This window comes from Eucyclogobius newberryi, unplaced genomic scaffold, assembly GCF_026437365.1.
Source record: "Eucyclogobius newberryi isolate DKJ021-1_F unplaced genomic scaffold, fEucNew1.0.hap1 SCAF_9, whole genome shotgun sequence".
In the NCBI taxonomy this organism is placed as follows: domain Eukaryota; kingdom Metazoa; phylum Chordata; class Actinopteri; order Gobiiformes; family Gobiidae; genus Eucyclogobius; species Eucyclogobius newberryi.
In genome coordinates this window covers 26,623,846-26,645,817 of record NW_027316532.1, presented here as the reverse complement: position 1 = coordinate 26,645,817, position 21,972 = coordinate 26,623,846, and the positions used below count along the sequence as shown (strand labels likewise).

Sequence of the window (21,972 nt, the reverse complement as noted above, 5' to 3'; positions counted from 1 at the left end):
GTCCAAAACTGCACGCCACATTTGAGGTGCGGATCGTTTATTTTTTCCCACATCAGGTACATTTGCGCGGGGAGGAATCTGTGCAACAGCAGCAGACCTTTCATATAACACGGGTCTTGCTCGTCTATATTCCGAACCGCCTCATTCGCCAGTCCTAGTGTTCTCACCCCCATGTGAAACATAGGCAACAGCCCTGCTTTCCTCACACACATACCAATGTAAACGTCGTCAATGGGATGAACGACAATAGATTGGGACATGTTGTAAATGACCATAGCCGTGTGGCCTGAGAGCAAGTATCCTCCACCGCCGCAGTACGGTATGTATGTGTTGGACTCTTGGATCTGTTCAGGGATGTAGTATTTGCTCTTTTTATATCGAACAGGTCCAGTATCTTTGAAGACAAACCCAGTGTAAAGATGGCCGCTTCCATCATTTCCGGGGAGGTCTTGGAGGTACTCGACCATGCCGTCTGTGTTGGCGAAAACATCATCGTCGCCGTTGAACAGGAAGCGAGCGTTGGGGCAGTTTCGCTCCATCCACTCCAAGAACAAACTCTGCTTCAGGGTGAGGTTGAAGAACGATTCCTCAAAGTTCCACTGGAGAATGTCGCTATTTTCGTTCTGCTCTGCTCTTAGAAGCTTGTTTAGCCTCATTTTCTCTATGCCGCGGTCTGATGTCCCAGAAACGAAAATCCTTCTGATCCACAGGCCTTTGTGTTGTCGTTCTCCGGCCCATGTTTTGCGCAGCACCTCTCTCCGCTCGTAGTTCCCGGGTGAACTTTTGATGACCAAGAGGAGAAAAACTTCGGACGATTTCTCTGGTCCACCACATTTGTCGGGAATGTCCAGGAGCATGGGGAAGTGGCGGCAGTGGCGGTAGTAGAGAAAGTTTTGAATGTGATCAGGGAGAGAGCTGAAGCCTGAGATGTTGGCCGCAGACGTGTTTTGTTCACACTTTGGCCAGTTTCTGATGACTCTTTTATATATTGCCGCCTCTTCAGTGAAGTGTTCATAGTAATGATTTGAAAACATCTCAGATTTATGGAGATTAAGATTATTAATCCGGACACAAACCAAAATGAAGAGTAGCAACGCTCCAATGGGGATATATTTCCATAGTCCCTTCATCTTTGACACTGAAAAAGATGCAAAAAGAAACTTTAAAATGTGAGATAATCCATCCCACAATATCCCCCTCGCTAAATTGAATAATATTTGGTCTGATTTTAGTAACATCTCCATGGCGACGCTGCCAGGACACAGGAGGAGGGACTTCAAACTGTTTGACATTGTTTGGCTGTTAAAGGCCACTAACGAGACTATTCAGTGCCAAAAAACAGATAAGACAATCACTTTGTAATATTCAAAAAGAAGGATTACTCACTTGAAAAGTGATGAGAGCCAGACAAGATCCGTGGTCTCTCGTGGCCTCTTGTAGTTTCTCCTGGTTTTCCGCCCTCTTTATGTCTCTACACATAGAAAAACCTGCAACGTATGAATGTAATTCAGATGGTGGCTACGCTGTGGTTGCAAATGCCAATAGAGTAAATAACAAGGCCTTTCGAGAGACTCTAGTCCTGGAGCTGTGTTGTGGAAAAATACAATCTGGCCCTTTGCCTTTTTCAATTTTCGATTAAATTCTATTTCAATTCAATTTATTTTTAAACACCCAAAGTCACAGCCTGACAAAACCCCTCCTTGCCTGGAAATTTACATGTCCGGACATTCTGGGATGACCAGGATGCCCCAGGGCCAGGCCCCCGTTTGGTTTCACACTAGACACAAAGACAGCAAGACATGTGAATTGAATTAATGCAAATGTTATCCACTGTCTCCTTCCTGAAACCCCTGTTTTCCGTGCTCTTTCGCATGTCCATGGCCTTGAAATCTGCAGCTGTCCAGGAAGGTGTCTGTCCTTATCAGAGAATGTCTCAAAAGGAGCAGTGAGTGTCTCAAATGGAACAATAGACTATGTGTTGTGCGTATAAGGTGTGACACAAGTGTAACACAATCTAAAATGAATATAGTTGGTTATACTTTTAATACAGTTTTGTAAAATGAATATAGTTGGTTATACTTTTAATACAGTTTTGTAAAATGAATATAGTTGGTTATACTTTTAATACAGTTTTGTAAAATGAATATAGTTGGTTATACTTTTAATACAGTTTTGTAAAATGAATATAGTTGGTTATACTTTTAATACAGTTTTGTAAAATGAATATAGTTGGTTATACTTTTAATACAGTTTTGTAAAATGAATATAGTTGGTTATACTTTTAATACAGTTTTGTAAAATGAATATAGTTGGTTATACAATATAGTAATGGTTAACATATTTAGATTCCCCTTCAACCCTCATTTTAACAAAAAACTTAGGCAAGGAAAAAGAAAAACCTTTTTTGTAGATGTTCCAAGATCTATAACTTTTGTTCAGTCAAACTTAGAGTAGTTCTGACTGTTGAGGGTAAAAATAGAGAATGTTACCTTTACACAGAGACAGGGTTTTTGTACATAATCCATATACTTAAAAAACAAGTATGGTTTTAATTTGGAGGTGTCTTTAGAGACAGTGCACAAAAATCCGCCCAAGCATAAGAGGTAAATTAATCATGCGATGGCACTGTCTGAAGGCCAGTATGGCACTACTTTGTATGCTATAATTAAAAATTTGGAGCTAATTTAGCTGTGCACTGAGCATTAGTGATCCCATGTGTGGGCTTGTGAGTGCACTTTAGGAACCATTTTCACATTATGCTACAAAGAACTCTTATTGCTCCTTTTAGACTTTGACTGGAAATATTCAATCTTCAATCCACATTTTATATTTTACATTTTCAATTTGGGCCTGTGCATAATGTCTTGAACCCATTTGTTTATTCCCTAAAAGAAAAACCTTGGCCACACTTTTTCGCTGTCTTTATAAACGAGGCGTCTAACAGTGATCTACAGAAAGTGAAGGCAGGAAGAGTGATAGTGACATCTTGCATTCGTAGCACTGCTCTCCAAACTGACACACCTTCTAATTCTGCATAAAGAAGTAGAGTGGTACGTCCTATAAATTACTTGACCAAACCGTAAAGATGTATAAATGTACTGTTCTGCTTAGTGCTATTGCAATAAATTAATCTCAGTCCACAGAGAGCACTCAAGACGATGCAAAAAGAAACTTAAAAATTTGAGATAATCTGTCCCATAATATTACAGTAAAACCAAATTGTGACAGCCTCACATATTCTCTCAGTTTTTAGTAACGTCTTTATAGGTGACGCTGCCAGGAGACAGGAGGACAGACGTCAAACCGTGAATGTTTGGCTGTTAAAGGCCACTAACTAGACTATTCAGTACCAAACAACAGATAAGACAGTCACTTTGTAATATTCAAAAAGAAGGATTACTCACTTGAAAAGTGATGAGATCCAGACAAGATCCGTGGTCTCTCGTGGCCTCTTGTAGTTTCTCCTGGTCTTCTGCTCTCTTTATGTCTCTACACATAGAAAAACCTGTGACAAATGAATGTGATTCAGTTCAACCACACTACGCTGTGGTTAAACGCTTTGAGAGCAAATAAAGAGCGACGTAGAAGAGAATTTAAAAAGGAGTGGACAATCCGGCAGAAGCATGGAGGCGGAGGATGTGTTTCACTGCTCTGCCAGTTTGCCCCATGCAATGAGTAAAAGAGGAAGTGAGAGCATCACATGCACAATCTGAGGATGTCACGTAGTACTACACCTCAAACTACAAACTAACACATGTGTGTGGACAATAAAGGGTTATTTTAGGATTATCTTAAGGCTTAACCGTAGAACTTAAAGCAGTGTTAGTTAATCGTTTACAGTATGTAGCTCCTTTTAGACTTTGACTGGAAATATTCAATCTTCAATCCACATTTTATATATTACATTTTCAATTTGGACCTGTACATAATGTCTTGAACCCATTTGTTTATTTCCTGAAAACAAAACCTTGGCCACACTTTTTCGCTGTCTTTATGAAGGAGAACCCAGACATTGATTAACAGAAACTGAAGGCAGGAAGAGTGATAGTGATCTAGTGTTAGTAGCACTGCTCTCCAAACTGACACACCTTCTAATTCTTCATAAAGATGTAAAGTAGTGCGTCCTATACATTTTTAGAGACAAAATATTTGAGATTTATAAATGCACTGCATACATGCTTAGTGCTATTGCGTTTGCAATAAATTCATCATCATCCACAGAGAGCATAAGAAAATATGTGTGTATTATTAATGGTGCGTTAACTTCTGATTGACCCCACTTGTCATTAAACTTATCCATCTTGCAACAGATCTGACATGTAACTTGGCCTGGTTAGGTGGGGTCTTGCTGGAGATGGAACAGCTAAGCAGACGGTGGACCTCTAGATGGCAGTCTGGAGTCATAAGCCAAACCTGACTTACTTGTCACTGCCGCTTTCCGAATGATAAGAAATTAGGACCGTTGCCATATCGATCAACAATTTAAAACAAGATCTAACATGAATGGGAATGAATGGGAAGAACTCTTCGAAATTAATATTTTTTTCTGCTTGTATCCATTGTACAAAAGACTCTGTAGAACCTGTTTGGTCTTGTTTGTTTGCTGTAATTTCAGATCAATTGACGTTTCCATTGTTACGGCAGTTTCCTGTAAACAATGATCAAGTAAAGAGTAACCAGGCAATAACTTGAAGCAGAAACAGAGTCTCTCGGTCTCTCTCAAAAGGTGGAAGTTTATTCACGTGCACAGTGGATAAACACCCTCACTTTCCCTAAGACAAGTTCGTTCTGTCCCTACCTAACTTTACAAGTTACAAAGTACACCTTTTATAGGTGGTAACAAACATAACATAATCACAACCCAAATCAGCTCAAAAAGAGATAGACCAGACTATCACGTCCGTGACGGTTCCAGCCAACTCTTCAGAGGTTTAATCAAAGACCATTTCCACACTGAATCCGGTCCTGACGCATTAATTGATGATTAAGAGGCGCCGGACAGTAGATATTCAGTATAATCAGGACCTCATATTCTTATCCCATCTGCACACAGGAGAACAACAAAGATATTAATTCCGTGACATGTCATGGCCTAAAACAACATTAGAATGACATGACATGACCCATTTTCTGCCATTACAATACCACTCTTTTGATTATCTTAAACCCCTGTTTAATATCATATCATCAATCAATTACCAATCAGAGAAAATATTAATTAATAATTAATAACACAACAAAAAATGAATAATAACAATAATTAGATAAATTATCAACAAAAAAATATTAATAAAAAATGACCAATTTAATGATTAAAAACACTAATTAATAAAATTGAACCCTTGAAATTAGAAATAAAATAATAATCAAAATAATAATAATAATAATAATAAAAAATAGATAAAATTATTTATATTAATAAAGTTAACCCCAGCTCCCCCGTCCCGAGACCCCCTCCACCGGCCAGGAAAAAACTACCAAACCTCTTTGGGATAAAAGTAGAAAACCTGAGTAGGAGAAAACTACAAAACCACTTTGGGATAAAAGTAGAAACCTGGAGGAATTCCCCTGTGAATGGGGCTCAGGACGGACAGGCTGATGCTGACTTCTGGAAGGAAAAAAAAATGCTCGATTAATTTCATCAAAATAAAGATTTCAGTCCATCTCTTGTCTTAATTTAAGTCATTACAATTTCCCTTTGAATCAGTGATTTTAAAAACAGTTTAAAAGAAATTAATAAAACTGTTAAAGTTTTATTTGCCTCCGCTCTTGTTTATGCCGTTACTGGCTTAAGGTCTCATTCCCTTGATGATTGAATCATCATCTGAATCACTAATGTAGCCTGTGTTTTGCTTAGACGCGTCTCTATCTGGCCCTGGAACCTGAACAGACACATATTGAGCAGAAACTATTTTACCAATCACTTTGAACAAACATGGGAGAACACAAGAAAACAGAATCAAGATTACCCCTACAATAATGCCAAAATTTATGAGTACGTCACGCCAGGAAGTAAGAGCCCATCCTAACACAGAAAAAGGGTGAGTGGCAGTGACAGTTTCAGATTCCATGAGATTACGGAGTCTGGTCAAATTTGCGAGTCCCTGTTGGATCGCACCCCCATCCTCATCATTAGCAGGAATGTAGGTACAGCAGCTCCCTTTTAGTAAAGTGCACACCCCCCCACTGGAGGCTGTTATCTGATCCAGCACAATACGATTTTGAAGTGCTACTGCGCGAAGTGCATGCATCTCCTCTCTCTCTGCCTCAAAAGTAGCTAATGTTGTGTTTATAAAAGCAGTAAATCTATAGCTAAGAGTCTCCATACGCAACATCAATTTACCCACTCCCACACTTGGGAACAATGCAAATAGGACCTTTTCCCCCGTAGTCCAAATTTTATGGTCATCTGGCACGTCAGACCCCCAAACAGCGTCATGAGATGCCAGATCCCTTTGTGTCCTGGGTGTGTGATGTGGTATGCTGGATATTATGTATGAATGATCTGAAGGGACCACAGCGGCGCATCGGCCAACCCATCCCGCCGGAAGACATTCATACATGTAATATCCACAAAGAAACATGTACCCCTCTTTTGGAACGGTCCCTAAAATGTCTGGAACAGTGTAGTAAGGTGCACATGTGGTTTTGGGGCCCGCCTGAGAATTATTCAGGTGGGTGCTCAAGTGGGTGTTGTTCACCAGATAAGTGCACGGGACATACACTGTGGAACAATATAAATCAGGGATTTGCCCTACATGGAGTGGTTTAAGTTCAGATCCTGGACCGATAGATAAGGTGGATGCAATAGTCTGTGCAAAGCATGTAAATTTAGAGCCAGGTCGAATGTGGACTGGTCCAAAAAGCGGCCCTAGTTTTACATTTTTAGGAGCTCTGATGTGAATCTGAGGTCGGAACTTAATCTTGCGTGGGAGAAGAGGAATCACCGCTCTCCACGCAGACCAAACTATCCTACTCAGAAGTTTAACATTATCTCTAGAAATTAGAGTGCCAGGTAACATGTTGGATAAATTAGGCACAGGGAGAGGGAGCACGTGTGGCGAGTTGGTTGCCATGGGCATGTGTGTACATACATAACAATCTCTCCGCTTGTGACTGTCGGCTACATATTTAGCATATCGATACCAATAGTTCAGTGTATAGACGGTGGAATGGTTATAAGTGTCTGTGAGAGACTCGATCTTGGATGTGTCGTCATAGTGCAGTGTACGAGTGTTACGGTCTCCTCTGTTTTCTCTGTGGGGCCACATCCAGCTAGGCAGAGTGATAAACCATATTATTCCCAACGCCAGAACTATTGACAGACCCAGTGCATAAATCATTATTCTATAGTTCAGCAACCTGATGTTGAGCTCGACCTTTCTGTCGGTCAGATACCATTTCCACACTGAATCCGGTCCTGACGCATTAATTGATGATTAAGAGGCGCCGGACAGTAGATATTCAGTATAATCAGGACCTCATATTCTTATCCCATCTGCACACAGGAGAACAACAAAGATATTAATTCCGTGACATGTCATGGCCTAAAACAACATTAGAATGACATGACATGACCCATTTTCTGCCATTACACCATGCATTTGTAGCTTGTTGTTGCCAGCCACCATTAAAAGCAACAACAACAATAATAACAACAACAACAACAAGCTACAAATGGGGTCTGGAAAAAATTAAGTAAAGTAAATAAAGTCTAACGAATAAAGTAGATGGTGGTAAATGTACCTATGTAGTTGGGTCCCAACTTTATTTGTAGCTTGTGGATTGTCCAGTGGAGGGCGGTCCAGCCATTACATGATAGGGTGTTTAATGATGTGTGTTTACCTGTGAGGTTCAATAAAGCTCCTGAACCCGTCCTTGTGTCTCGTCATTGTTTCCACCTGTCCATCCAGGCTTTAAGTAGTGCTCTGGCCGGCACTCCAGAGCAGTGACAGCTACACACCTGAACCAGCACCTTACAGTCCACACTGTCCGGAGTTATCTCTCAAACAGCTATGTTAAAATATTGATCATATTTTGGTTATTTGGTTTTGTCCGTGGGTATTAATGCAATCAGGGCAGATGTGCCAGCTGTGGGCCTATGTTTTTGTTTTTTTTTACCAGTAATGAAGGAGAGACAGTAATGCGTTTTGTTGTATCTCTTTTAAGAGATCACGACTTAATGCGTAAACTCAATGGGCTGATAAGTGAGATGTTTTGTTGTCTGCTGGGTTATATTTGTTTGATGTCCAATGTTTTCAGATGCTTCCCATAGAAGAATGCCTATTACTACTATACATGTTATTAAATAATTACTCCATAAACCAACCTCATTAAACCGATCTCATTCTCCTGGACTGGGGAATACCCAATGTAAGCGTGTGTGTGTGTGTGTGTGTGTGTGTGTGTGTGTGGGTGGTGTGTGTGTGTGTGTGTGTGTGTGTGTGTGGGTGGTGTGTGTGTGTGTGTGTGTGTGTGTGGGTGGTGTGTGTGTGTGTGTGTGTGTGTGTGTGGGTGTGTGGGTGGTGTGTGTGTGTGTGTGTGTGTAGGTGTGTGTGTGTGTGTGTGTGTGTGTGTGTGTGTGTAGGTGTGTGTGTGTCTGTGTGTGTGTGTGTGTGTGTGTGTTCAATCCGGACCCAGGAGTTGTAACAGTTATAAGCAGACCACAGCTAGGTGTCTCAGAGAACTCATTGAGTTTTTTTGTAGGCCCCAACAAACGCAGAAATAATTAGCAGAAGCACAGAAAAACAATAAAATGTAAAAAGGTTATTTAGAAGAAATGTTCTTTAGAGAGTCTCTCGTGGCAGGGGTAATCTGAGATTATGATACCACCATTCTCCTTTTACCACCAGTTTCACCGTGTGGGAGGTCCTGGCTTTGACAGAGAATGGACCAGACCAGAGAGGTTCAGTCCAAGATCTCCAGAGCACTTTCAGGAGAACCTTGCCGGGCAGAGGTTCAGCCGGAGCAGGGACCGCCTCCTTGTGGATCTGGGTGGAAAGACTAGATGCCAAGGCATGTTACTGATCCCAACAGAGTTTGTAGAAAACAGGAGAGGTGTTAACATTATGATCTTTTTCTGGAGAGATAGCATGGTTCTTCCAGTCAATAGTTCAAATGGGGTGCGTCCCGTTGCCCTGCAGTCAGTCTCTCTTACTGCAAGCAGAGCAAGGGGTAATGAATCAAGCCAATTCATGCCGGTGATAGCTATAATTTTGCCAAACGTAATTTTAGAGTGCCATTTAAGCGTTCAAAATATCCTTTGGGACTGGGGATGATAACAGTGCCAAAAGAGTATCGAAGGCCAAGCATGGCTTCAACATTTTGCAGATAAACATTCTTAAAAGGGAACCATTGTCAACAACATTTTCACACAAAAACAAAAACATAATAATTAATATTTACTGCAAATCAGTGACTTCTGCAGTTGCCTTTCAGAGACCAGTTCAGAAATGTGCCACTCTCATGTCATTTAACAACAAAGTCTGTTCCTTTTCTTAATTTTTATGTCCAGCATCCTTGAAAAGGATTGCTCGCAAATATATTATAGTATAGTAGTTATAGAAAAGGACAGGGAAATGGCCCCAGAGGCTGACCTTTTGGCCCTTTTGGGGCCAGGCTGGTGCCAAAACTTAGCCCAGAAAGGAGAGAATTCATACAGGATAGACTCTGGGGCAATTTTTCTGGTCCTCTTGGCCATTTTGAGGCCAGACTGGTGCCAAAACTTAGCCCAGAAAGGAGGGTTTTCATACAGGCTAGACTCTGGGGGCTCTGGCCTGGTCCTTTTAGCCCTCTTGGGGCCATGCTATTGCCCAGTCTTAGCCCAGAAAGGAGAGCTTTGAAACAGGCTAGTCCTTTTGGGGCCAGGCTGGTGACAGGTCTTATCCCAAAAGGGGTTTTGATACAGGTAAGACTCCCTGATTTCCCTGGTCCCTTTGGCCCTTTTAGGTGCAAGCTGGTACAAGACTGTGAGAGCCAAGTTTAGTTTATGTATAAGTTTGTATGGAAATATACACAGTGTTGATATTTTGTTATAAATGTGTAATTTTATGTTTCACGGATAAATAATTTGGTTGTTTAAATAAGCTAAATTCATTTGATTACATTTGTTTTATTTGTAAAATTTATGTGTAGTCTTTTGCCTACTCTGACGTAAATGTGTTACTGTCACTTTAAGAGAGACAGCTCCAAGGAACACGCAAGGAAGGAGCGCAGGAGACACAGCGCAAAATACAGAGCCAAATGGTTTTCTTACCTTCCCCTGGGGAACCACTGGTATAAGAGGTTTTTCAAAAATATATATTATGAGAGTTTTATAAGAGCTTTTCTATTAAGAGTGTTTTTTTTTTTAAGTTAATTATAAATTATCTGTTCTTTATTATTTACTTCCGTACCTACTTCGTGTTGCAACACTGAAATTTCAGGACAAATAAAGGCTTATCTTATTTTAAATTATTTCCCGCTACAGGCGATGTAGCGGGGAAAAACTTTTCCATGTCAGGTTTCAGAGTGCCATTTTTTTTTTTTTTTGACAGATAACACAGGGATAATGGGCCCATGTGCGATGGGTCATTTGGGGGTGGTGCCAGGAGTGGGGTTAACATGTGACGAATCAAATTGAATCACAAGCACAATATAAAAGAACGGCCCAAACTTATTTTCGACACTTGATGAATAGAGATGTGTGTAAACAAACTCGAAAACAACTTTTTATTGTCAATTTTGTGAAGGTCTATATTGAGTTTATTGCCCAGGAAAACTTTATTGCCAGTTTTTTTTTTAATAAAATTTTTATCTGAAAAGTGAAAAAAATCAAACATAACAGTACAGGCCATAACAATATCGTCAAAGTTTTAGTTTTCAAGTTTCATAAGTTGAAACATAAAAGGGTGAGGTTTTACTCACATCTACCAACAACGTTTTGTAACATCTCTCAAATCTGACACACAATTCATCATTAAAAACATATACTTATATCTAAAAATTAAACAAATACACGTTATCAGAGCCCAAGTATAGCACCATATAAAACAATTTAACCTGATGGCACTTGATTTATATGTTCATTAACCTGAGAAAGTCCTAATGAGTCGGAAAGTGCATTACATCCCAATACAATAACAAAAAACCCATCACTCAAATGTACAGTATAATTATCATATTGCACATCCACTCACTATCACTTAAATATCCTGAAACAAGTTAGTACAAATATTATAGCAGCCACCTCTAAGTATTTTCGTCTATTATATAGGTGAACCGTTATTTTCTCTTTTTACTGTATTCCCTGCCTCAGTGGATGGTTTCACCACATAGTGAAACAGCCGAACAGTGATGTGGAAGATTGTTAAAGACAGGCACAGACGGCTGGAGTGGGTTGTTTCTTATCCAGGGGCACGACACAGACTTTGATGTGATTCAAAAAGGAAATCTATAGCACCCGCTACACGTTTTCTACCCATTGTCCCTTTGAGTTCAAGTGCTTCCATTCTCCTATTAAATATTATTTATACTGAAGGAAGAAGCGCAGCGCAGATCCGGATTATGTATTTGGTGCCACATGAGAAACATTTGCATGGGGAGAAAGCGGTGTACGAGCAGAACCTCTCTGTAAAAACAAGGGTCATAGCCATCCTTGGAGGGAATGTGCAGCCCTAGAGGTTTCACCAGCGAGTGCGACTCGGGACGTAAGCCGGCTCTGGCCAGACACATCCCCATGTAAACATCATCGATAGGAAGGATTTGGATGGACTTTGACATGTTATAAATGACTGTAGCAGTGAAGCCGGAGAGTAAGAAGCCTCCACCACTGCAGTATGGAGGATACGAGTTTGATTCCTGCACCTGAACCGGCACGGAGTACTTGGTCCCTGGTGATCGAATGGGACTTGTATTCTCCATCAGATGCCCTATAAACAGATGCTTGCCACCATCATTATCTTTAAGACCGTGGAGATACTCAACCATGTTATCTGTGTTGGCAAAAACATCATCGTCGCCGTTGAACAGGAAGCGAGCGTTAGGGCAGTTTCGCTCCATCCACTCCATGAACAAAATCTGCTTCAGGGTGAGGTTGAAGAACGAATCTTCAAAGTCCCACTGTAGAATGTCGCTGTACAATTTGTGCTCATGCTGAAGAAGCTTGTTTAGCCTCATTTTCTCTATGCCGCGGTCTGATGTCCCAGAAACGAAAATCCTTCTGATCCACAGGCCTTTGTGTTGTCGTTCTCCGGCCCATGTTTTGCGCAGCACATCTCTCCGCTCGTAGTTTCCGGGTGAACTTTTGATGACCAAGAAGAGAAACACTTTGGACGATTTCTCTGGTCCACCACATTTGTCGGGAATGTCCAGAAGCATGGGGAAGTGGCGGCAGTGGCGGTAGTAGAGAAGGTTTTGAATGTGATTAGGGAGAGAGCTGAAGCCTGAGATGTTGGCCGCAGACGTGTTTCGTTCACACTTTGGCCATGAGTATACGTAAGAGTCGACTTTCGGAGCTGTTGGAGAAGGCTTTTCCTCTACGTCAAGTGTCTTGACATTTTTCTCAGGATAATGTAGGTCTTTGTACAGAAGCATTAAAACACCCAAAGCTACAAGTAAGAGAAACAATGTCTTTTTGAAGCGTCTCATTTTCGCCACGAGGAACTGTGGAGACAAAAAGAAATAACAGAATGTAAAAATTAGATAAATTAAATTGCTATTTTACAAAAGTCTAGTCTGCTACACTTAGTACTACTAAATGTGTTGCTAAATAGCCTGCTTAATAACGCTAAGTTGTCACACCTATACATATATATAAAATATTCACTAGTAACATGGTGTTTGGTTTGGGCACTTTTCCTCCCTATTGCTGATAATAATATTTTGTCTGTTCAGTTTTTGTCTAATCTGTTTAGTTTTTTTTAGATTGGCTCCCGGTCGCGGGTGCGCGCCCGGCAGCCTTTAAAATGGAGACCGGATGGGCTCAGCGCTCTCTCTCAGCTCGGCTCCGCCCATCCCGCTACGGTCCCGCTCCGCTGACACACTCGGCTCGCCTGCTCCCAGCTGGCTCTCACTAGCAGTAGCACTAGCCTGTTTTGTTTGGCCTGGTGGGACCGGTAGTCCCATTTTCGCTTTTGTTTGGGGCTAGATAGGGGGATTTGTGTGTCTTATTTTTGTGCTTTAGTTAGAGGTGTCGGCACCGGCTTCGACGGCCCTATCAGGGGCTGGCCCGTGTCGCTCCTATTTTATTTCTGTTTGGCTGGCCCACCAGGTCCACCTTTCTTTTTATAACTTTGGGATGATTTTTAGGGCACGGGGGTTCGAAATTTGGCATTTATTTTGGTAAACCTAATAAACTTGTTTAAAATTGTCTTTGTCTCCGTGTCCGTTAAAATATGTTTAACCCTCTCTTCGGGGTCATAACACATGGGTCAAGTTCCAAAGCAATGAAAAATGCAGTTTGGAGACTGTCACAATAATTACACATAATTCCTTTTCTTTGCAAAAGTAACTATTCATTTATCACAGCTCATGTTTTTTAACAATATAGTCAAGGGTTTATCCTGCTTTATTGTGTCAGTGAGATAAGAGAGTTTAATTCATTTCAGAACATTTTCTGTACTTAAAACTAGGCCATTGTACTTTTGGCAGCAGATAAGAGAAAAATGGAAGTGGATGACACCGAATGAACCACCTAAAACCAACAGATGGGCTACAGTTTTGTTTTGCTGTTTCCTCTTCGCATCACATTTTTGGCGACCAGAGTCTTATTTCCTCGAGGCGTGTACAGCAGTGTAGTTCTTCCACATGTCAATCATTCCCTACATGCTAGTGCACACTTGCAGCCTCGTTCTGGCTCGTTCCTAGGATATCAGCATGTTCCCTTGGCTGCGCATGCATGGTTGATATGCTGGTGTGTGTTTAGCAAAGCTAGCAGCGACTTCCTTCAGTGTAGCTCCACGCTTCGGACCACAAAGTACAAAAATGGCTGAGGGACGACAGAGAAAGACTGAGTTCGAGCTGGCTCAGAAGAGAAAACTGCGGAGACTAGAGATGCGATGCGATCCAGTCGCGCTAATAAACAAACGCAAGTGTATCAGCGGAAGGTTTGATGGCAGGCAGCCTCTTGGAAAAAACAGAAGGGTGAAAAAAAAAGACTAAGTCACTGATTTCTCAAATCGCGGAAAATCCTCTTTTCAACTTTTTAATTTAGAAAAATACAACCAAAACACAGTTTTGACGGGCCTAAAACTTAGATGCGGACAACATTCTGAAAATGTTTCACAGATTTTCCACCTGACACCTACAGAATTATTTATTTAAGGCCCTCTCTCAACTTACACTAGTTTCAACACCTGCAACCAGAAAGTAAAGTAAGTAATTTCAGACAAGCATTGTAGATGTGGCAGGATAGCCTGCAGGCGGGCCCCTGCCACTGCTTAGACGCCCCTGATAGGTGAATCGATCAAGCGTACATCCATAAATTGCTGTCTGGTGACGTCAGTCGGCCTCTGACCTCACACACTTCCTGGTTGCTGGGTGCGCCACCTCGCTCCTCAGTCCAGGTATTTTGAGTTGTATGTGAATAAGAAAATATTGTATGTCTAACAAGTGTCATTATTCAGTGTGCCGCGGTGCTGCCATGGGCCTGTGTGGTGTGCGACCTCCGGGATGTGCGGCGTGCGGTTGGTCGGGCGGCTATGCGGCGTAAAGCCTCACGCGCTAGCTGCGCCGTGTTGCAGCCATCCTGTTCCAGGTGCCCGGAGAGGACCCTGTCTTGCCTTTTTGTTGGGAACGCTTTAACTGAAGGCTTTTTGTGAATGCTCGTATGATAACCTGTCTCCTATGAAGACAACGGACTGTGAACATCGACGATTTGTATTAATAAATGTATCAATTACTTAAACCATGCCTCTGTTGTTCCAACGACGAACTTGCGTGCCTTCGATTAGATTGGTCCTGAGCCAGAATCTCAGGTGGCGTTGTTGGAAATGTAAGTACAAACTGTGAACATGGAGTAAAATAGTGGACGCATTGGTCCACTCTGCCACGTAGAGGTGAGATGAATTATCTTATCCATGGGTTTCACAAATCAAAAATTAAAATGTCTCTTCTAAGTTGAAGTTGAAACCCATGAAGAGGTCGTGATCACAATATTTTAATCATAAAAAAAAAAAATAAGATCTCAGGGGCACGAGCCCTTATGACACAATTAATTTATCCACAAGGGAAAGTACGTGGAGCAGTAAAGGACAGTGTTTTTTTTACCTAGAAAATGTTTTTTCCTCCAGCCTCTGATCTCTAAATTACATATCTAAGTGATCATGCTCCTATTTATATCACTGTAGATCTGGAACAGAAACAAATAACACACTTTGGAGATGTAATGCTACAAAGGCAGTTTGGAGGGGCAGGGTAATTGAGTAGCCTGGGCCAAAAAGAAACAAAGGTGGGAACATTTTAATGATTTACAGAATAAACTAAAGCTGCTGGAAGCTAAACTTGCCCGAAAACAAAGATCCTCAAAAGCTACAGGTAATTAAAAAGACAAAGGGCGAGATTAAGACCTAACTTCACAGGAAATAATAACTTTAAGAAAGCTCTTCACCACACTGTTATCAATAAATTAAGTGGTTCAAAGTTCTCAAAATGATTAGCTTGGAAACGGAAACAAAAAATGCAAAATACAAGATATGCTAATGTTGAGATGATTACACTATTATTACAAAAACATATCATTTTAATCAGTGTTTTTCACTTTCATGTTGTTTAGTTAATTTGTAATGTAATTTTAACCAAACAAGTCCAAATAAAATCATCGTTTTTCACCAAAATATCAGGGACCAAAGAAGAAATACCATATTTTTTGGACGCTCTGAATGTACCCGCCATGACCGAAGAGCAAAACAAAAAGCTAGGTATCGAAATAACAACTACCGAAATTAAAAGCACAATCAAAAGACAAAAAACAAATAACTCTCTACGCTCTAAAAGACACACTTACTTCCTGGCTTTTATCAACTTTTAACTGGACCCTTAAAAAAGCTCAGATCCCTCTGTTGGAAGGAGCCTTAATCCTTAATATCTAAAGAGGGGAAGGATCAACTTTACTGTGCCTCACCAGCAATTAAAATTCTGAATGTGGACTAGCATGGATACTCCTCAATTATGTCCAAAAGAATGGAACAAATACTCCCAAATTTAATTTACAATGAACAGTGTGGTGTAAAAATGTAATGTCTTTGCCTGATGCCATAGAACTTAGGTCAACATATGTGTAACATCCGGGTCACACTTATTATGACTCTGTATGCAGACATCCCTGGGTAAACAGACAGCTGCGGATCCAAGGATGTCTCGCATGCGGTAGAACATTGAGTGTGTTTTTCTGGAAAATATGTTTAGACTGGTTTTGTGCATACGTGGCACCTGTTGTGCCTTAATAAGCTGAACTCAATGTTTGCTCTGGTCAGATCAGGGAGGGACAGAAAGGCAAATGTCAGGGAGAGCTTTTTGGCTGTGCACGGCTAAAATAAAGAACCACTTTTGAACAAGACAACTTGGTTATATTTTGCCTCATTTTCTCTGTCATTTGTTATAGAATAGTTTCCGCAACAATTTGGTGTCAGAAGTGGGATCCTTCGTCCGATGACTCGTCTTTGCGGGCCGTGACCGGTGTTTGGCCACCTGAAACGATAACAAGATTTCAGCCTCATTCCTCATCATTTGGGAGAGAGGACCGTCTCATTGGCCTGAGAAGACAGCGTCGGCGCTAGGATCCGAGCAAAGAGAAAAGTTGTGGTGAGTTGTCTTGTTTCAAATGTGTAGACTAGGTTTTTTTTATGTATGTTAACTGTTAATTGACAGACAGACTATTCTGACTAGTCCGGTACCCATTTTTTATTGACATTTTAAACACTAAAGGACGTGTCTGGGACTTTTTGAGGTAGTACCCTGCACTTTAAATTTTAGTCTAAAAATAGCACTTTTAAATTTATTCAAATTAAAAGGTCTTTCTTTAGAGACATTCTTTACAATTCTAAAACTACTATTTAGACACAATTGCATTTGAACATTTAACTAATTTTGCTGGACACAATAGCCCATTGTGCTGGTGTCCAAACGCAGCCGCATGGCAGGTGCCTGGGGACAGGGTCAGAACACACGCTGGTTAGGTTGTCGGTCGGCATTAAGCCTTCTGTAAAGTCCAGGAAGTCCTGGCGCACCTGGACCCACTGACCAATAGCCTGGTTTTAACACTAAAGCTTTGGTCGAGTTTTGTCTGAGACAATTAGTTTAGTGAAAGCTAAATCTAGGGAGGGTGTGACGAGACGAGGTCCGTCGGTAAAGATACAAAGCGCTGCAGTTTGCAGAGAGGTCTGATATGGAAATCAATCTAAAAGTGAAGTGTCCATCCCGGAGACACCTGTCATGCTGGCAATGTCAAATAAATATGGGAAGGAGTGTCTGGAATGCCTGCCAACGTGGGCGAATAAGTTTGGATTTCCAGCTGGAGGTTCACTGAGCACTAATCAAATTGCAAATCTAAAAGCAAAATGTGAAAAAACAAAAAAAGAGACATTAGAGGGAAATAAAACAGTGTCTACAGAGGTAGTGAGAGACATGGAGAAGCACGAGAAATGGATCAAACTGTGGGAAACTGAGGCCGTAACTTGGGAAAGGAAGAAATAATGCAAACAGATGACCGGTGTGAGTGTGAAAGAGAGGGAGAGGGAGAGAGAGAGCACTGCACAGAGCACTGCACAGAGCACACAGGCTGGTGCAGGCATAAAAACACATGTGCCCCCTGCATACACACGGACACCCGCACCACAACACACACAGACACTCTCACCTGAACATATGACTGTGTCAGTTCCTTCTATTTACCCAGATCTCACCTGCCTTTGGACGGATTCGGATTTGGACGCCTGTCCAGTCAGAACCACCATGCCCACACTCGAGGAGGAGGACATGCTGGAAGTCGTCACCCACACAACACCAGAGAGGGCACCACCCGTACTTCAACCAGCGACACGGGCCCTGCGAAGCAACGCACCGCCAGGACAGCTTCTAACGTGTCCGATGATTGAAGTGGCCGGACCCGATGGGCAATTTTATGTGTACCGGCCCTGGTCAAAGGAGGAGGTCATGGCTGTAGCGAAATAGCTGCCCAATCCAGTCACAGATGGAAAAACCTTTGCCAAAGATTTCACCGAGTTTTGCGCCGAATACCGTCCCTCCGGACTGGAAAGTCGTAAAATTCTGGGTTTTGCAATGACATTGAGTGACTTTGCGAAAATAAAGACAAGTATCCCGTAGAATCACCTGCATGCCGACAAACCCATATATGAGGACAATGTGGAATACACTGCTGCCATAACAACCCTGACCACTGCCATCGCCCGTGAGTTCCCGCTGGTGTATGACTTAACAGCAATTGACAGATGCGTACAAATGCCAGACGAGTCCCCGGATGAATACATACACAGGCTCACCCAGGTGTTTAACCAACAAAGTGGCATGAAGGACTTGAAAGACCAAGCAGGCGGTCCATATGAGGTATTGCTCTGTCAGGCAATAATCGGAGGACTGCACAAGAACATTGTCAAAGTAATCAAGGGCTCATACGTGGGCGGCATCAAACGGCCCAAACTCGACGTACGGTCTGACCATGCGCGTCATGCATGGGAGTTGATACAAGAAGAGAAGGTGAAAGATAAAAAGACAAAAGAAAAAGAAAAACATGATGCAACTCTAACGCTCTTCTCCAACACGGTTGCCGCTCCAAGACAACAACAGCAGCAAAACTATGTCCACAGACGTGGCCATGGAAGACGGGATGGACAGAGAGGTGCGTGCTACGTGTGTGGTAAATTTGGACATTTCTATCGAGACTGCCCACATCAGAACCTGCGACCACACATTCCTGGACCAAAGCATGGGGCCTACATTGGGCCATATCCAGGACAGCCAGAGCAACAGGTCTGGTCAGGGCCACAGCAACAGTCTTATCAAGGACAGCAGCAGCCATATCCAGCGCCACCACAGCACCTAAACCAACAGCGGCCTGGAGGGAATTATGGGTCGGACTGACTGGACGGGGCTGAAGGGGGGTCTCAGCGCGTGGCAGAAACAGCAGCCGGGACAACACACCCAGAGCAATTGTCTCTGCAGGAGGGTAACGAGCACGATACACTACTCACACACGCTATCTCTCATCTTGAGGCTCGAGCTGCTAAACCTAATGAAATTTATCTCACATCATCTCAATCAAGTTCTAAATTTCCAGAGTTCTCTTTAATTGTTAATGGTGAAAAAATCAATTTTCTTGTGGACTAAGGAGCTACACGTTCTGTAGTAAAAAAAATCTGCACTAAAAAAAAAAATAAGCCCAAGTTAAGTGGTCGCTACACATATTAATTAGCGGCGTCTGGTGAGACATTAAAGGAACACTACACCTCTCCTTTAACATGCTCTGACAGCAGTGGTCAAAAATTCAAACATGAATTTCTATATTCTCACTCGTGTCCTGTCAATCTTCTTGGACGAGATCTCATGTGTCATTTGGGTCTTTGTCTCATCTCCACTTCAGATGGATTAAAGGTGACGACTATCAAAGAATTAAATTATGATTCAAATTTCCTTATGGAGCTCACAGCTCCCAAATCTGATTTTCACTGGAAATTGACCCCTAATTCCTCAATTGAACTGATTTCTTTAGCTCAGAACAAAGTGAAGCAAACTGATGACACTGACTTTAGAGATGTAGGAGAGCTGCAACACATTCCTTGTTTGTCACAGACATAGAACTGAATGATGCTATGCAATGGTTTGAATGTGGGGAAGATGTACTAATGACTGACTGACTTCTTTTACTGGGATGATCATTTCTCTGGCGTCTTTGTGCCACTCCCAGACTATCTCGAAAATTTGAATTTGTCTAATACAAATATGTATCTAGCATTATCAAAACCTATTATGGCTAACTGGGGGGAAACTCAAGATTTTGTTAAAGATTTCTGTGGAGGACTGGGTTGAAATGCCTGATTCTGATGCGTTGTTTTAACATTCCACAAAGTCTTGGAGAAAGCGTTTGTCTCTAGCTTTGCAGACTGTTTGTTGTGTTTCCAAAGACATAGATAAGAGCAACGCTGCTGAAGGAGGTTTTTTTTTCAAACATTTACATGCAGTAGACCACAAAGCGAGCCTTTCTAAATTACAATTCGTTAAAGAGGAAGTCACCTTCCTGGGTCATGTGATATCTAAACATGGCAAAAGCATTTCCACAAAGCGTGTTGCAACAATACAAAATATTCCAAAACCAATAACTAAGAAACAATTGATGTCATTCCTGGGAATGTGTTCATATTGTCGACAATTCATCCCAAATTATTCTGTAATGGAGTCTCCTTTAAGTGCACTCATCCATGGTAAAGGCCTTAGGACTAATGACAAAATGACCTGGACCGAGGAAGCAGACATAGCTTTCTGTGAGTTGAAAATGGCCTTACAGAAGCCTCCAACTCTGACCCGACCCAACTAGACCTTTCACACAGACTGTCCACGAACGCAACGGCTGCATGACGTCTGTCCTTTTGACCATGGGGGCTCCCTACGACCTGTCGCTTATTTCTCTGCTAAACTGGACCCAGTTGCAGAAAATTTCTCATCTTTCTATCTCATTGTTATGTTTCCACTGACCGGACCTGAGGGAGGAGCCGCTCACTAACCCTGATTTGATTCTTTTTCTAGATGGTTCTGCATCTTGGGACGCAGACACAGGACGGAAACCGAGTAGGGTTTGCAGTGTGCACTCAGGTCCCCCTCCACCTGATGTGCCCCAGACACATCTGTAACCATAGTAACCATAGTAACCATAGGACTGTGACCATTTTTACTGTATGTTTTGTGTCTCATGTAGCATCCATCCCACATTCTCTCAATGCCATGCAGAGCTTTGCCACAACAGAGGAAATCTCTGTGTGGAAGAAGGCTGGGGCGTGGAAAAGGGGTGAAGTTTGGTTGGTCTGCTTATTTAAATATGTTTTCAGGCAGATGGTGCTGATTTCACATGGCCGTGACCTGCATCGAAGGGGGGAATGATAAATTGGTTCACAAAGATTTTAACATTTATGCCCAAAAGATTTGTCGATGCTTAGTCCCGGCATGTGGAGGCGTTTCCATGCAAACACGCCTCCAGCAACGCAGTGGTCAAAGCTCTGATCACAGAGCTGGGGCATGGCGTGCTGTAAAGAATTGTATAGCACTGTTGTTCTCTATTTCTGTGCAGGTGAAAACTGCTCTCCCAAAGGCAGCTGAAGCTGTCCTTCAAACCAGGGGAATGGATCCTGGTCCAAGTTCTTCTCATCACCGACACTGCAGTGGATTCACGCATCACACTGCAGAGCCATCTTCAGCTCACCTGTGGAGATCAACGACAACGCGGCTGTCTGCCCACCTGTGGGTCAGACACACGGGCCGACCACTGAGGACGTCGTGGGACCTTTGAATTGCAACGATCTCAAGTGCGAGAGAGCGGGGGGCAGAGCAGGTCGTAAGGCTCGACCCGCACAACCAGAGCGGTCTGATCGGGTGCTCCGAGCACGTGGCACTTTGCCAAACCACAGCGCAGTTTAAAGCTCCACTTTTCTTTGCAGCGTTTGGTAATCACATCTACACAGACACTGTCTACTTTCCCACTTTCCTCATGGCTCCTGAGCCACACCTGGAGCCCAAGAGCTCCAACAAGATCGACAGGAGCACCGGCAGGTCTTTGATCTGTAGAATCATGTTTCTTGTCCTGTTGTTGTTGTTGCTGTCTGCAGCTTTAACATGGTTGATACTTCATATTGCTCTGCTTAATTTGATATGTCCAAAAGAACAAAGTTTAGACCGTAACACTCGCACTCTGCAGAATCATGACTCACCTAAAGCTGAGACACACCTTACATACACTAGCAATCATTCCACTGTCTACACTCTAAATTTCTG

At 42.2% G+C, this 21,972-nt stretch overlaps 1 protein-coding gene and 1 pseudogene across 1 annotated transcript in view; both read right to left on the bottom strand.

Moving 5' to 3' along the window:
• Positions 1–3,457, bottom strand: part of LOC140354230 (N-acetyllactosaminide beta-1,3-N-acetylglucosaminyltransferase 3-like) — a 3,511-nt gene extending 54 nt beyond the window's left edge. Inside the window, exons 1-2 of the mRNA XM_072439177.1 lie at positions 3,405–3,457; positions 1–1,138 (exon numbers count right to left, since the gene is read on the bottom strand). The exon at positions 1–1,138 is cut by the window's left edge and continues 54 nt beyond it. Coding sequence (XP_072295278.1) covers positions 1–1,138; position 3,405 — 1,139 coding nt within the window. The 5' untranslated portion in view covers positions 3,406–3,457. The remainder of the gene's footprint in view (positions 1,139–3,404) is intronic.
• An 8,016-nt stretch (positions 3,458–11,473) lies between these two features.
• Positions 11,474–12,627, bottom strand: LOC140353912 (N-acetyllactosaminide beta-1,3-N-acetylglucosaminyltransferase 3 pseudogene; annotated as a pseudogene).
• Positions 12,628–21,972: the final 9,345 nt, after the last annotated feature.